The 15,153-nt window shown below is 50.2% G+C and overlaps 1 protein-coding gene across 2 annotated transcripts in view; it reads left to right on the top strand.

The window, feature by feature from the left end:
- SH3RF3 (SH3 domain containing ring finger 3) overlaps nucleotides 1–14,910 on the top strand; it is a gene marked incomplete at its 5' end in the record, with an annotated part of 355,085 nt that extends 340,175 nt beyond the window's left edge. For both annotated transcript variants that reach the window (XM_080813191.1, XM_080813190.1), the window contains 2 exons: nucleotides 4,236–4,570; nucleotides 11,781–14,910. In XM_080813191.1, the coding sequence (XP_080669317.1) occupies nucleotides 4,236–4,570; nucleotides 11,781–11,949 (504 nt within the window). In that variant the 3' untranslated portion in view covers nucleotides 11,950–14,910. The remainder of the gene's footprint in view (nucleotides 1–4,235; nucleotides 4,571–11,780) is intronic.
- Between the last annotated feature and the right edge of the window lie 243 nt (nucleotides 14,911–15,153).

Raw genomic sequence — 15,153 nt, 5'->3', positions numbered from 1 at the left:
AAATAACGTGGTACTTACAGGTCACATTTACAGATTTACTTAACTTTAATGAAATGAATTGTATCCCTGAAAATTTTAATGTCACATTTTATAAGTCAAGTTCTATTCCCTTTGGCTTTATATAATTTCACAGAGAATTCTCCATAATTTTTGGTTGATTCTTAACGGGCAGCAGTTCTTAATTTGAACTTTCAATTTCTTTTCCCTTTTGCCAAGTTTTTACATTAATGTTCTGTAAAATAGTTAAAGCCCCTAGGGAGGCCCCTATTTTAACCATAACAGAAAAACTATTATTTTATTATTTGTAAAATGTTTTATAGTTTTTCTATAATGAATGAACACCTTCAAATAACTCTTCTTTTGAATGTTAGGTTTCCAGATGATTCTTTCAAAGTAGGGTATGACTTTATTTTAGAGTGTGTGTGTGTCCATATGTGTTAGTGTGTGTGTGTACACACATAAATTTTTTTAATGCAACTCATAAGCTCTTCTCTCACATGATGATGCTCTGGTTATATGCTGAGGGAGGCTTTCAGAACTGCATGCGTATTTCGAGAGCCAGAGCTTCCAGAATTACCTTATCCAGTGCCCGTAGCCCTTGGCTCAAGCCTGTTCCTCAGCCTGGTGTGGCCTGTCTTGCTTGCTGAGCCTCTATTCATACAACAGCCTGTGCCTCTGAGAGTGCAACCAGGGAGGATGGCCCCACCTGGGAACTGGTAGACAGCTCGGATCCTCAGCTTAGAATCAGCACACCCACGTAGGTCAACACCACAAAACACAGCTTTAAAATCCATGTCTGTTCCCCGGGCTGGGCATTTAGTAGGTGCTCAGCAAACCAGTTTCCTTGTTTGCTCAGCTTCCCATGAAAAGCTGGTCTCTTCTCTGGGTGTTTACAGCGCTATCTGTAGTCTCCTGACGACGACAGCAGGTTGACACGTGACCATTGGGTTGTAATTGAGCCCTTCTCGGGTCCTGGATCAGAACCACTTTTTTTGGCCCTCATTTGAGACCTGCTGGGTTAGAGTCTTTGACACTTTATCCAACTTCCTAGTTGGTTCTTTGTACCCGAAGTCAGAGAGCCAAGGGACCCCGTGTTGGCCTGCTGGGGTCTCCCAAGGCAGGATGAGACAGTGAGACAGCTACCTCAGGTGGAAGTGAAGTTGCTTTTATTCATTGAGCAAAAACATACTGGGAGCTAAGTAGGTGGTGGGTGTTTTGCAAAAACCTAAAAATAGCACATCATATAAACACATCATAAAAGCAGCGACACAGTCAAATATTTGTGACATGCATTCATAGTTTAAAAAGGATTCTTCCATTTGTCATCTTAACAACCCGGTGTTGGCGGAGCCAGGACTCGGAGCTGGGCTTTCATGCCGCTGGCCTGGGCTGCCCCTGTGTTTCTGTCCTGTTCCAGGAGCAGAGGAAGGGGAGGGAGGCAGGCCTCGAGGGAGGGTTGCCTGCATGGGGTGCAGTGAACGGCCTCACAGAGGAGGAGCATCCCATCACTCATTTTGGAAAGATGAGGGCACATTTCTCTGCATATATGCCTTCCACATGCAGGACTTGTAAGAGGGAGGCGTTTTGTTCCCACACTTCAGACTGTTTGGGCCCCCCACAAGGCTGAAATGGCTGCACCGTGGCCTGGGGATAGAAAGTGACCCTCCTGTGGAGAGGGGGATGGAGGCCACAGATGGAGGCAGCGGAATGCTGGCAAGAAATGGTGTAGGGCAGCAATGACTCTCCTAAAACATACCTACAACGAGCCCAAAATTGTAAGGGGGTCACTATTCTCTGCTTCTGACCTGGCTCAGGAAATCCCTAACTTAGTTATTTTCCCAGGAGAAACCCAGGCAAATCCATCTTTCTTTTAACAAACTTCTAGTCCAGATTAACATGAAATTGTGTCCTCTAAAACTTTTCAGTGTCCTGTGGTGTTGCTCCTAAAATTGATCGGCAAGTCTGTTCCCACCACCATCAAAGTGCCCATCGGCGGATTCTTACCTGCATCACTCAGAATAGGGCGACTGCCAGGGGGAGGGCTTGGAACATCTATGAATTCTGTGTGCGTGGTAATCGCCTGGTCACCAAATTCCACAGCAATTTTTAATAACCGAGTACTGGAGGCATTAAGAGAATTCTGTCACGGACAGCGGAGGAGAGGGTTTTCCAGTCGTGATATCCGTGTTTGCCAAAGTCAAAATAAGAAAATCACCTGTCATATTCAATTGTGGAGAGCTGAAACAAGAATATTATCCATCATGTTCGTGCACCTCTTTCCAAACCACAGCTGAGGCCATACTTCCCCACAAACGTGCTAAGTGACCCAGTGGCTCTGTCTTCTCTTCCGCACAGCACGCCCTATGGTGATGTGGCTCATGGCTTCAGGGCTTTCTGTCCCGAGACAGCACCTTGTAAAAGAGTGTCTGTTGATCAAACCTCTTCTCTGCTCATGAGGCAGAAGGACACCACTCTAGGAGCCACAAGTGCTGTCGTGCTGGTTGACAGTTGGGGTGTGTCAGGTAGGGCTGTGGTTTCACCCCTGAAACTCTAAGAGGCAGCTCCCCACTTGCCCTGGGCACATCCTCATTCTGTCTCCTTTTGCCTTTATCACCTATGAAGCAGAGGCCAGGGACACGGCTCTGAATGGCAGTGAGATAATTGGATATAGTGGAGCCAGTGCTTGTCCCCAGGTGATGGGGGCAGTCACTGTGGAAAGGCTTTCCCACCTGGAGCCCTTTCGGCTGGGACACTGGCCGGCATCTCTCATGGCAGGCGCTGCCCCACTGGGTATGTGCCTCCTGATGCACGGATTGGTAGCGGAACCCCCTGCCCGTGGAGCGTCTGACAGTCCAGCATCATGGCCTAGAGGGCTTGTCCCTGCACTGGGGTCTACCCTGTCAAACTGCTCCCCACGTGTTTGCTTCACACCGGGTCCTGGGAGCCCACTGGCCTACCACTAGGGCTGCCCCTTGGGCCCAGCCTAAGACAGTCCCCTCGGGGACGGCAGCGAGGGCAGGCGGTGGCTCCTCCCACTTCCAGGCGCTGACGGGGCTGCCGATCCCGTGCACACTCTGCATAATTTTATGTCGCTGTATGTGTATTCTGTGTGTACTTAGGCAATTAAATTACTTTAACTGGTCGCCGTCAGCTTCACCCTGCCACAGGGTTAGTGACTGGAATGTGAGCATTTGATAGCAGATAGCTTTTGTGATGCCTGGTCTGGCAGGGTCTGGGTGTTTCGTCTGGGTGTCCACCTGGCTCCCTAGGTCCAGTGGTCAGGCTCACCCTTCCGCAGCCCCCAGAGGGCCATGAACCATCAGAGGCCACCCCTCACGCCTACACCGTGTCCCACCCCCAGTGCCCTCCCCTTCATAACCTCGGGTTAGGAGACTATCATCGAAAGGAGCAGACACCTGGCCAGCTGTGCGCACCTCTCCGTGGCCGTGGCCATGGCTGTGGCCGTGGCAGTGGCCTCAGAGCTCCAGCTACTTGGGAGACAAGGACGCCTCTGAGCCAGCTCTGTGGCACCCCCTCGTGGCCAAACTCATGAAGTTCTCCCAAGTGTGTCACCACTTCGTGGATGTGGAAGCAGGACAGAGCTGCAAAGAACTTTCTCAGGGAATCTATGTGGTGTACACACACACACACACACACACACACACACACACACACACTGCCAGTTTCCTGTGTGGTATAAAGAAATCTGCGCAGAGAAGAGTTTGCCTACAGTGCTGCCCAGGGTTTCCAGACAAAGATGCATCCAGGCTACATGGGCTCTGGTTCTATAAACCGGTTGAAGGAGCTAATCTCGGGAAGCCTGATGTAGAGTCATTTCCCTCCCCTCTTGGGTAAAAAGAAGCAAATTATGTTGACTGCTGGCTCCTTCATCACAGCAAGTGAATTGCCCATCTGGAATGGTCCTGTGATGGCGAGGGGGGTGTGTTGTCGGGAAGGCCCCCCACTGCTGACAGCATCGTTTCCTGGGAATAGTGCCTTCTGGCCTGCCTCCGGGCCTCCTGGGTCCATTCTGGTCACTTGCACCAGGTTTGGGAAAGAAAGGAAAACAAGAGTTGGAGAAACTTTCAGTCTTAGCTCTGTTTTCTTCCTCTAACCAGCTTTACAAGATTTGTTTAAAGTTTCTAAATAAGATTACACTTCCCTCCTTACTTGCCAACAACAAAGGCATTTAGGAGTGTTAACCCATGGGATTTCAATTCTGTGTGTCTTTCCAGAAAGAGAAGAAGAGTGGGCTGCTGAAGCTTCTCGCTGGGGCATCCACCAAGAAGAAATCTCGCTCCCCACCATCCATCTCTCCAACTCACGACTCCCAGGTGGCAGTGGACACCTCACTCCAGGGTGCAGTGGGGCCCGAAGTGTCCTCACTGTCCATCCACAGCAGGGCAGGGTCCTGCCCCATAGAGAGCGAGATGCAGGGTGCCGTGGGCATGGAACCGCTGCACAGAAAGGCAGGCTCCTTGGATCTGAACTTCTCCTCATCCCCTTCCAGGCAAGCATCTCTCTCCATGGCTGCCATCCGTCCCGAACCCAAGCCTTTGTCCAGGGAGAGGTAAGGGGGGAGGGTGGGCTCACGTCCTCTGGCACCTTGGTGTGGGCTGGTCTCTGAGATTAGAGCCATTGAGGGAAAGAGTGACAAAGGGGATTTTCTGCAGAATAAATTTACCAAACATCCCTCTTACCACATCTACTCCTGAGCTTGGCTCCTGAGCTTGGCTGGTGAGCTTCGGATAAAACACATTTGGGAATGAAGGGGAGCGTATTTCACGTTCTGAATCCACCTGGTCCTGAGTTCGGGATTTGCAAGGGATTCATCAGGACATTTGGCAGAACTGATGGGGTACTGAGCCCAAAGAGAGCGATGATGTTAGTGAGGGACTACACCCCCTCAACCCTGTGGAAACCTGGAGTGCCCTACCCCGGAAGCCAGCTACGAAATCTTAAAGTTATAAAACATTACCCCCAAATTGGCTTCAAGGTTTATAGTCTGTTGGGTCAAACCATACAAAATTGCCAGTATTCGTTGTTTTTTACCAAAACCAGAAATGTCACAGTTAAGCTTAGAGTTTTACAGAGCAATGAACAATCTATGGGGTGGGGGCCTCAGGTGCTTGAACTTTACAAGGGGTCGGAAACTGGTGTCTTGCTCAGTGGATGGGCCCATTTGAGGTAGTCCTTCAAGAACTTTGAATAAGTGTTGGAAGGCACTGCAGGGAGAGAGGATGGTGTCAAATTAAGACAGCGGGGAAGTACTCTTTCCCTTCTAAGTGGCTTCTTGTTGGAACACTGCTTAAATAGTAAAAATGTGAGCAGTTTCCTGAGAGAGCAAACTTGGCATTTCTGTCAGAATTCCCCTCCCCTCAGCCACACTGACTGACGGCCAGCCCTTTCCTGTGTCCTGGTGCTTGAAGCCTGAGAAGGCCACCACTGTCCTGAGCACCCACTGACCTCTGGCACCAAGGCAAGGCTAGCTGAGGTTCCGTCTAAATGGGGAATGACATAACTTTTCTGTCAAGGCCCAGGTAGGAAATTCCACAGACGTCGTGGGTCATAAGGTCTTCGTCGCAACCACTCAGCTCTGCCATGACAGCGTGAAGGCAGCCATAGACAATATAGAAATGACAGGTGTGGGTATTCCAGTAAAACCCCACTTACGGACACCAAAATTTAAATTTCATATGATTTTCTTGTGTCATGAAATAGTCTTATTTTGATTTGGTTTTCAGCCATTCAAAAAAGTAAAAGTATGCTTTGTTCTCGGACCACACAAACCAGCCACAGGCCAGTTTGCCAAGACATACCCAGACGATGGGCTTTAGGGCTGGGCTGATGCTGTGGTGCTGAGATCCAGGGCATGGAGAGGACAATCTCCCCAGGTGGCGGAGCGACAGCGTGAGCTTGGTATGGATTTCTGGTAAACAGTTGTAGTGTTAAGTCCGCATTTAGAATGATAGCTAGCGTTTGGGGAGTGACATTCAGACACTCAACAACCAGCATGGATTCCAGCCGTAAATACCTACCACAGCCATGCTGTGCATCAGCTTACCGTCTGCTGGCATTGTTCTAGGTGTCTTGTGTGTGTTACCTCAGTCCTTGCAAGAACCCTTCAAATTTAGTATCCCATCTTACAGCTGAGGAAACAGAGGTGCCAATGTAGTTTGCCCACCAAGGGATCTGGGTGTCTCTGGTCTTCAGACACTATGGACCATGCATGTCATAGCCCTGCTAGGATATTAGCATATGCTTCTGGGTCCTTCACAGTTGGTCACCACCCCCTGTGTATTCAATATACAACTGTCGTTCAGACTCACTCAGTGCAGGACCCGTTAGCATGACGTGCCTCCCCTACAGCAAATCCCCAGGCCCTGAGGAGACTGAGTTCACACCTTACCACACCACACCTGATACCACACCACACACACAGACAAAAACACACACATCACGTACCTGATACCACAACACACACACATACCACACACATGCACACACACACTGAAACACACACATCACACACCTGATACCACAACACACACGCACAGGACACACACACCACACACACTCCACCATACCTGATACCACACCACACACACAGACAAAAACACACACATCACGTACCTGATACCACAACACACACACATACCACACACATGCACACACACACTGAAACACACACATCACACACCTGATACCACAACACACACGCACAGGACACACACACCACACACACTCCACCATACCTGATACCACACCACACACACATACTGCACACATGCACACATGTACCCCCACACACATCACACACGTGATACCACACCACACACATACACATACCACACACATGCACACACATACCTCCAAACACAAACACCACACACACTCACCACACCTGATACCATACCACACACACACCCCACACCACACACATACACACATGCACCACACATACCACACACATACCTCAGACACATCTCACACAAATACCACATACACACAATTTCTCTTTCTTCCTCTACTTCCCTCCAGGGAGCCTCCTCCAACTTTGTGTAGTGCTTTCATGTCAGAACCTTCTTCCTTCCACAAGACCAACCCCCAGCTGCCTGTGATTTCTGAATGTGGTTCCCTGTCCCTTTGCCTCAGGTCACGATGTTGGTGACTCCTGAGAATGACAGACCTAGATATTTCAAAGCTGCTCTCACATTTCCCCTAGGTTTCTATTCTCCTCAGATCCCTCTACTTCCAGACTCCTTCATAAAAGGTCTTAAAAGACCCTATTCTAAAAAATCATGGGAGTCTATGATTAACTAGAAAGTTCAGAGAATTACTCTCATTCTGTGAATATTCCATCTAATCAGGGCTTATTGTACCCAGAGACTCTTGGCACCCTGCTTGTCCCCAGCACGCTGTGCTGCTCATTAGTGATGAGAGTTTTCAAAATACAGCCTGAAACCAAACTACTGCCTAATGAGCCCCCAGATGCCCCCTTCCCTCACCCTGTGCAGCCCGTCAGCTGCCTGGTGTCCTGGGGAGCCCCAGCAGGTTGGAGCGAGGGTTTAACAAAGGAAAGGCTTAGTCTCTGAGCTGAGGCAGCTCCAGAAAGCACTTGGCCTAGGACCCTGCAGGCTCCTGAACAAGACTTAGCTCGCAGCTGGAGGGGAGCAGCCCTAGCAAGACTCGCCTCTCTAGAGGCCCCAGCATTCGCTCCACAGGCCGCAGAGCTGCCCAGAGCCAGCTGTGTGCAAGGCCACCTTACAGGCTCAAAGGTGGGAGAAAGGCAAAGGGCAGCTGGGGCTCAGATTTGAGGAGGTTTCTACCACCAGCGTGCTGAGGAAGGGGCCTCTCTCACCTTGAGTGGAGCAGCTGGACTGTGGCTGCTGCATGTCTGGGGTGTCACCCATGTCCATACTCCCTCGGATCTCTCCATTTCCCTCCAGAGGATTTGGGGGGACACCGAGAGCTGCTCTCCAAACTGCTCACAGATGAAGGAAGTTTGGGCTGGAGTGAGGCCTCCTGGGGGAGTGAACCATGGAGAACATCCCCCAGGCCCACCAGGCCAGGCCTGCAAGTCAGCTCACTTAGTGGCAGGCCCAGCTCTCAGGAGACCTGTAGGAGCCAAACCCATAGACCTAATGTGTAAACCAGAGTGCCCATCACTACCCCTTCCTTGGGACCCTAATCTTCGGCCATCTGGATATATTAAGTCCTATGGACAGTGTGTGCAGGGAGCCACTGGAATTTCTGGAAGGTACCCGGGGAACATTTCTGGAAGGTACCCAGGGAACATAGAAGAGCACTGTAGTTACGGGACCCAGTAACACTGTCCAATGCCCGGGTTCCCTGGCAGGGATATACCAACCCTGGGCAAGTGCGTTGGAGTTCTTGGGCCAGCCAACCCACCACCCGTCCTCTGGATGCCTGCCTCCCAGGTCTCTTACATCCCGGGAAGGTTGCAGAGTAGCTCTGAGAGATAGGTGCACTGACCACTTACCAGCCAGTTCACCCAAATAGGTGTCTTCATTTCTTCGAGTCCCCATTCCCCCATCTATAAACTAGGGATATACCTATCTGATAGTTATAATATTTGTAAAACACAGAGATCGATAGCTGGGAAAGTATGAATGCATGAAAAAGAACATTAATAATGTTGGAAATGATGTATGTAATACTGTGAAATGTTGTGGCCTTTAGAAGAATGATCTGATGATGCCCCCGGTGCTGCCTGTCACCCCCTCCCCAACCTTTGATTGGCAACATCGTTTTGCCCACATCTTCACACACACCATGTATTTATCCTCCCCTCTTACCAGCCTGTGAATTGTTTGGTTTTGTTAGGATTTAAAAGGTTTTTGGCTTTGATCTATCATGTGTCATGGTAGGCAGAGTAATGGCTTCCCAAAGATGTCTATGCTCTACTCCCCAAAACCACGGCTTCGAGGCCTCACATAGTCTCAAGGAATGAAAGCTGCAGGCAGAACAAAGGTTGCTAACCAGCTAACTCTAAAATTGAGAGATTATCCTGGATTATCTGGCTGGGCCCAGTGTGACCACAGAGTCCTTGTAAGTAAGAAAGGAAGGCAGCAGAGAGGGTCAAGGTGATGTGGTGTGAGGACTCGAGCGGCGTTGCTGGCTTTGAAGACGCAGGAAGGAGTGTCCAGCCAGGAATGTAGGCAGCCTCCAGGAGTGCCTTCCCCCTGGAGCCTCTGGAAGGAATGCAGCCTGGGAGATGATATCAGATGTTTGACTTGAAGAACTGTGAGTAAGAAATTTGTGCTGAGTTATGCCACCAAGTTTGTGGAAATTTGTTACAGCAGCAATAGGTAACTAATACATGTGTTGCTATCAGAATTTAGTGTTTAGGATATAGACATATGCTTATTTCCAAGATCCTAGAGGGACTCTTCTCTGCGATGAGCACATTCTGCCAGCTTGGGGATCACACGTGCTCAACGGCACTGAAGAAAGTGCTCTGAAGAGCCTGGCACTCACAGGGCCCCCTTGGGACCCCCGTTGTCAGGAGGGGGGCAGATGACACAGGAGGAAGACACGTCACCCCTCACATGTGACGCTAATTGCAATAGGCAATGGTAGGAATTCATACTGATCTCGAGCCTTCTGATTTCCTGAGTTATGTCTGAAAATTATCTGTGGTTAACATAACCTTAACACAGTACAGGGAAGTAAGTCTCTTCTGATCTATGACGCTGCAGTCATAACACAAGAGTGACACTGTCCTTAACTGTTCATTTGACCCTTTGTGTCTATAACAGGGAGTATCAGTTACTTTCATGCAGCAGGAAAAATAGCTCTGAGTCTTGGAATGATCTGGACAGGAACGTTAACTGCTCGACTCTTATACAAAAGGCCCACATCATCCATCTGGGCTCATTAAGTCATTGAATTGCTCAGAAGCACCAAATTACTTTTTTTCTAGCAAATTACATTTTCAGAGTTGCTTGTTGCTTCACATCTGGCAGTGGAGGCAAAAGCCAAAACTTGTGTTTGAAGTCTGAGAAATCATCTCACTCTTTGCCTTTTCTTCCTCGGGGAAGAGAAGGAGGCAGGTGTTTGACAAAGAGGTGGAGGGTGGCAGAGAGCCACAGGGAGGGTCAGCACTGGTCTTTGCGGTCGCACACACAGCCTGGGGGCCGGAGGTGTGAGAATCGAGCAGCCTGCGCGGCACTGGGTGATCTCATGGATCTCACAGACACAGAGGCCGTCTGTCCTTTGGGGACTGGCTGCAGGCTGCCATTTGTAGAGATTCTGGGCTGGGAGGAGGGCGAGAGGCATACTGTCCTTTCTCTCCTCCCTTGTAACCCCAAAGCCAGCATCTGAAGCCCAGGGACAGCAGTGAGAATGGGCCCAACCTGCCACACCTACAGCCGTTCCGAAGCACTTAGGTTGCCTGGCTGGACCTGCTCTCTCAGTAGCAGGAGCCCCCTGCTTACCTGCCAAGTTGGCCTCAGGAGCCACCCTGCTCTCTGCCCCCTGCTCTCAAAGCCTGGAACAAGCTGGGGCTGGGAGATTCCAGAGAGGGGCCTGGGTCTTCTCTGCCTATGCATTGTCCCTCTCCTCTCCAGAGCACCAACCCCAGCTGCCCCAAACCATGGCTTTCCTATCCTGACCCTGACGGGCCAGCGCCCAGGCCCTCCGCACAGGTGGCTAAAAAATGAAGACTCGCTCAGCACTTTGACTTTGACTCTCAGAAGGCAGCAAGCAAACGTTGATCCCGAGAACATGTTGAAAATCCACACTCCTGGACCCATTCCACAGAGATTCATCAGTAGGTCCAGGACAGAGCCAGGAATCTGACCTGGGGTCATGAAGTCCATGGCCACACTTTAAGAAATGCTTTTGTTTTATAATGTTCTGGTTTCTCCCAAGCCAAAATATACAGGTCAGAGACTCCGCATAGAGAGCCCCTTGACTGACCTCAGAACAGCCAGCTGCGGGGACACCCGGATGACCTCCTTCAGGGGCCAGATGTGTGGCTGTGGCTAATGGGGGATGCCGGACCCAGGGGACAGGCCTTCATAGCTGGCAGCCCAGGGATGACTGAGAGTGAAGGAACACCCCCTCCTTGTCTCTTCAGCCAGTGAGCCAGGACCACAACCCAGGCACTGCCAAGGAAGGAGAGAGCAGCAAGACAGTGCCTCCCAGGGGTGGCCCCTCTAGACCAGCTCAAGCCCTGGGTCTCTCAGGCCCAGCATCACCAACCCTCCAGTCCATGGCTCCTCCCCAGCTCATTTCCTATTCGAGGGTGACCCAATCCCTGGAGGCCATCGGTCATTCTGCACCTGGGCCCCTAGTCTGGCTGACATTCCTTTCCTGTGGCCAGTGGCAGGCAGCGGGAGCTGCACTGTACGCTCTGGGCTGGGATGAGGGGCTGTTTGCTGGGTGGTGGCTGCAGAGCTGCAGGTCTGCCCAGCCCCCACCGGCAGCAGACGCTGCCCTCCTCCAGCTGCAGCTCCCCCAAGGAGGCCACGGTCCCAGATGGGCTGGAGGGAGGGATGGCATTTCAGGCAGGAAGCATAGATTGGGGTCCAAAATGACAACATGGGGAATTTTTTTTTAATTTTAATAAAAAAATGAAAAGGTTGTATAAAAATTAAAATCAAAGTAGAGATTTTTAAAAGGGGGGGAAGTAGCCCCAAGTTATAATAATTTACACCGGATGGAAAAGGAAAGGCCGAGTGAAGAGCAGACCCTGGGGGTCGTCCTCCAGGCTAGGGTCAGGCTCACCCGATGTGGTGTCTGTTTCCCCCCAGGTACCGCGTGGTGGTCTCGTATCCTCCCCAGAGCGAGGCGGAGATTGAGCTGAAGGAAGGCGACATCGTCTTTGTGCACAAGAAGCGAGAAGACGGCTGGTACAAGGGGACCCTGCAGAGGAACGGCCGCACCGGCCTCTTCCCGGGCAGCTTTGTGGAGAGTTTCTGAGGACACGCTCCCCATGCCCCACTCCCCAGGCACAGAGGCTCCCCGGGATCCCCAGGGGGCAAAGAGAGGCAATCAAGGCCACCAAGGGCCCCAGGTCCCTTTCGAAGGCTCCTGGCGAGGCCACCCTGGATGGGGATGGGAGCCGGGGGATGTGGAGGTCGTGCCTTTATCCACAACCACCCACCAGGAGTGCACCTTGGGGTTATTCTCCCACAAAATGCTTCCCTCTGCGTAAACTCTAAAGAAATATCTTTGAAAAGAGAAGCTGCTGATGCGGGTTGATCGGCTCTGCGAGGGACTGCTAAGCCACAGCCTTCTTGTTTGTTGCCCCCGTGAGACTGGGCGCTGCAGAAGGGCTGCAGGGCTTGGATGGCAGGCACAGGGTCCGGGGCATCAGCAGAAGTTCTGAAGACTGCCCCGGGCTGCTTGTGGGGTGTCCAGATTGCTCCATCACCTCTCTATATACCTCAGTCACCTGCCACCTGGCCACTCAGCAGGGGTGTTTCCGGCCCAGGGCTGTGGCTGGGTTGCCAGAGTCCCCCGGGCATCCCCGCACGCAGCTCTTGCAGGAGGCGTGAGATCGCACTTGGCTTTGTTTCCTACCCATATTATAAGCCACACATTTCATTTTGCCGCCACTGTCCCTTTGCATTGCTTCTTTCTTACAACATCTTTTTAAAGTAAAGCTGTCAGACTTTCTATATTTCTAATAGGTCATACATTGCCTATTTTTCATACATCTGGTGCTGCCTTTTTGTAAACCAGTAATGACTTGGTTGAGCTTGAAAGAAAAAAAAAAATGTCTGAGCTGATATCAAGTGGGCAGAATTTTTATACATACCATATGAATTTTGGAAAACTCTGAAAAGCCCACGTACTCAACATCAGTGTTGGCTACTGCTCCGCGGAGAAGAGGGAATCCATTTAAGTGGTTGGAGGGAGTTTGGAAAAAGTCAATTTCCTTAAACCCTTACCAAAGCCCCATGCTATGTCTAGACAGTGATAATTATTATTCAAGAACTGGAACCATTTCAAGGAAGGGTCACTCTAATTGCCTTGTGTGTGGCAGTAAAAAGAACATGAAGGTCAACCCCAGTCTAGGAAGGCAGAATTTTCCTTTTATTGCTTTAGGGAAAAGGACTACAATTAGCATTATCAAGATATGATTTCTTGGTACTGAAGCAGTTTTTAACCACAGTTCAGATTTACCACCTTGTGACAGTTTTGTCTTTCTTTTTTTTCTTTTTTAAATAAGTGTTTCCCTATCAGGCAGTACAAATGTTGGTCTAGAGACTGGAAGTACAATGAGGAGAAAGGGATTTGAGGCATTGCTGCAGACTAGCAGAATCCAAGGGAGCCAGGAGGAGAGAGAGAAGGGGCACCTTTGATCCTAGGACCTTGCCCTGGATGGGGTCCATCAAGGCCTCTTCCTGAGCCCAGCAGCCCAGACCTCCCACAGACACAGACGGGAGAAGCCCTGTCATCAGGCCATCTCGTTCTCCAGAGAGTCAGACCTTAAGAATACATTCCTATCAGCTCAAAGTCACAATTGATAAGCCCCTTCTCTCTATTTTTACAAAACCACTCAAGTTTAAATTAGGCAGACTAAATTAGCCTTTGGTAACATAGCATCGCCTGATTTTCAAAGATGCAACAAAATCCAGAAACACATTCCCTCATATGCTGTGATGCCTTTGAAATGCAAAGCGCTTATTTTCAGAGTTCCTATTTGGGCCTGTGACTTGGCTATTTGTTACCACCCGGTGGCCACTACGAGGGTGGGATCATGCCTCAACAAAGGCTCTTCCCCTCTCTCCAGATGATCATAGATTTAATAGACTTGAGAAATTGTTCTGAATCAAAGAAAGACAAAATCCTGCTTAAACCCAGGGAGCCCCGTACATGAGTTAATGACAACCAGAAGGTATCCATTTGCCATTGATGCCAAATTAGTTGCCTGCCATGCACAAAAATCACGTGCGTGTTTAAAATCACGCCATCACCAAAAATGTGCATGGATGAACGTGCTGAGACACGTGTGCCCCCAGGGAGACCAGAACTAACAAATCTCCAGATAATAAAGAAAGTTTTTTTTTTTTTTTTATGAAGTCAGTTACCAAGCAACGAAACAGACTAACTTGGACCTTCTTTCCTCTCCCAGCCACCACCCACACGATGCTTGTGGTAGGTAGGAATCGCTGAACAGCCTAGTAACTGTGGGCGAGGCAGCAGCCCACCAAGGCCCAGCACCCACTCACAGCGGAGAGCTGGGGCTGGTGGCCAGTGCCTTTGCAAGGCATCAGCTGATCTCTCTTAGGGTAGAGTTGGGGCAGGCATTGGCATGACCTTGGGAAGGAAGCAATGCCATAGGCCAGCCATCATGGTCTGGGCTGTTTTCAAACACATTTAGCCAAATCCATCAGCCTTTATGACCATTTAGCCCACAGACAAGAGAAAAAGCAGAATTAGACCCTTTGGGCCAACTTGTTCTAAATAACCAACTCATTTTGGCTCCTAATATGAAACCAACACCTTGTCTGAATGCTCACATTCTACCCTGGCCCAGCAACTTAGACATATTGGTTATCAGTGGCATTTGGCAGCCAAGGTGACTTGCTTTGAGGAATGCAGTGAAGTCCATAGCCACTACTGAGGTCAGCAGACACTGAAGTGACAGGGACATCTGGTCCACCAAAGAGCCTCAGAAGTGGAGTGGGGAGACAGTGGGCAGGCAATTCCCTGGCAGCCTCACCATGTGAATGCCAGGCTCTGGCACCCCAAACAAGCTCAGCTGCCCGACTGGGAAGTTCTTTGTACTTTGCACAGTTCACACACACACACACACACACACACTAATGTTTTTGTTACACACAAATGTCAGCGTGTGATTTTGGAAGAATTGACAGTGATGACAAACTATGATGCCTGTGTTTCTGAGTCTTTAAATAAAAATGAACATGGAGAGGCCTTGTGTCTGGATGATGTGAGCAGTGAGGTTGGGGGCAGAGACTGAGTGGGCCTGAGCAGAAATGTCCAAGTGGAACATGAGGGGGCAGGTGCCACACAGCGTCCCTGGAGGCCAGCATGTTGACTCACACACCCACCACCGCAAAATGTTCCCATGTGGGGAGCACAGGGTGGTTGGCCATTAAGGATACTGGGAATGTCAAGACTGCCATATCCAGCACATGCTAGAGAGCCCCT

The sequence above is a fragment of the Martes martes genome (assembly GCF_963455335.1).
Source record: "Martes martes genome assembly, chromosome: 9".
Taxonomy (NCBI): Eukaryota; Metazoa; Chordata; class Mammalia; order Carnivora; family Mustelidae; genus Martes; species Martes martes.
The sequence above is the reverse complement of the archived record's forward strand: the minus strand, read 5'-3'. Positions and strand labels throughout refer to the sequence as shown.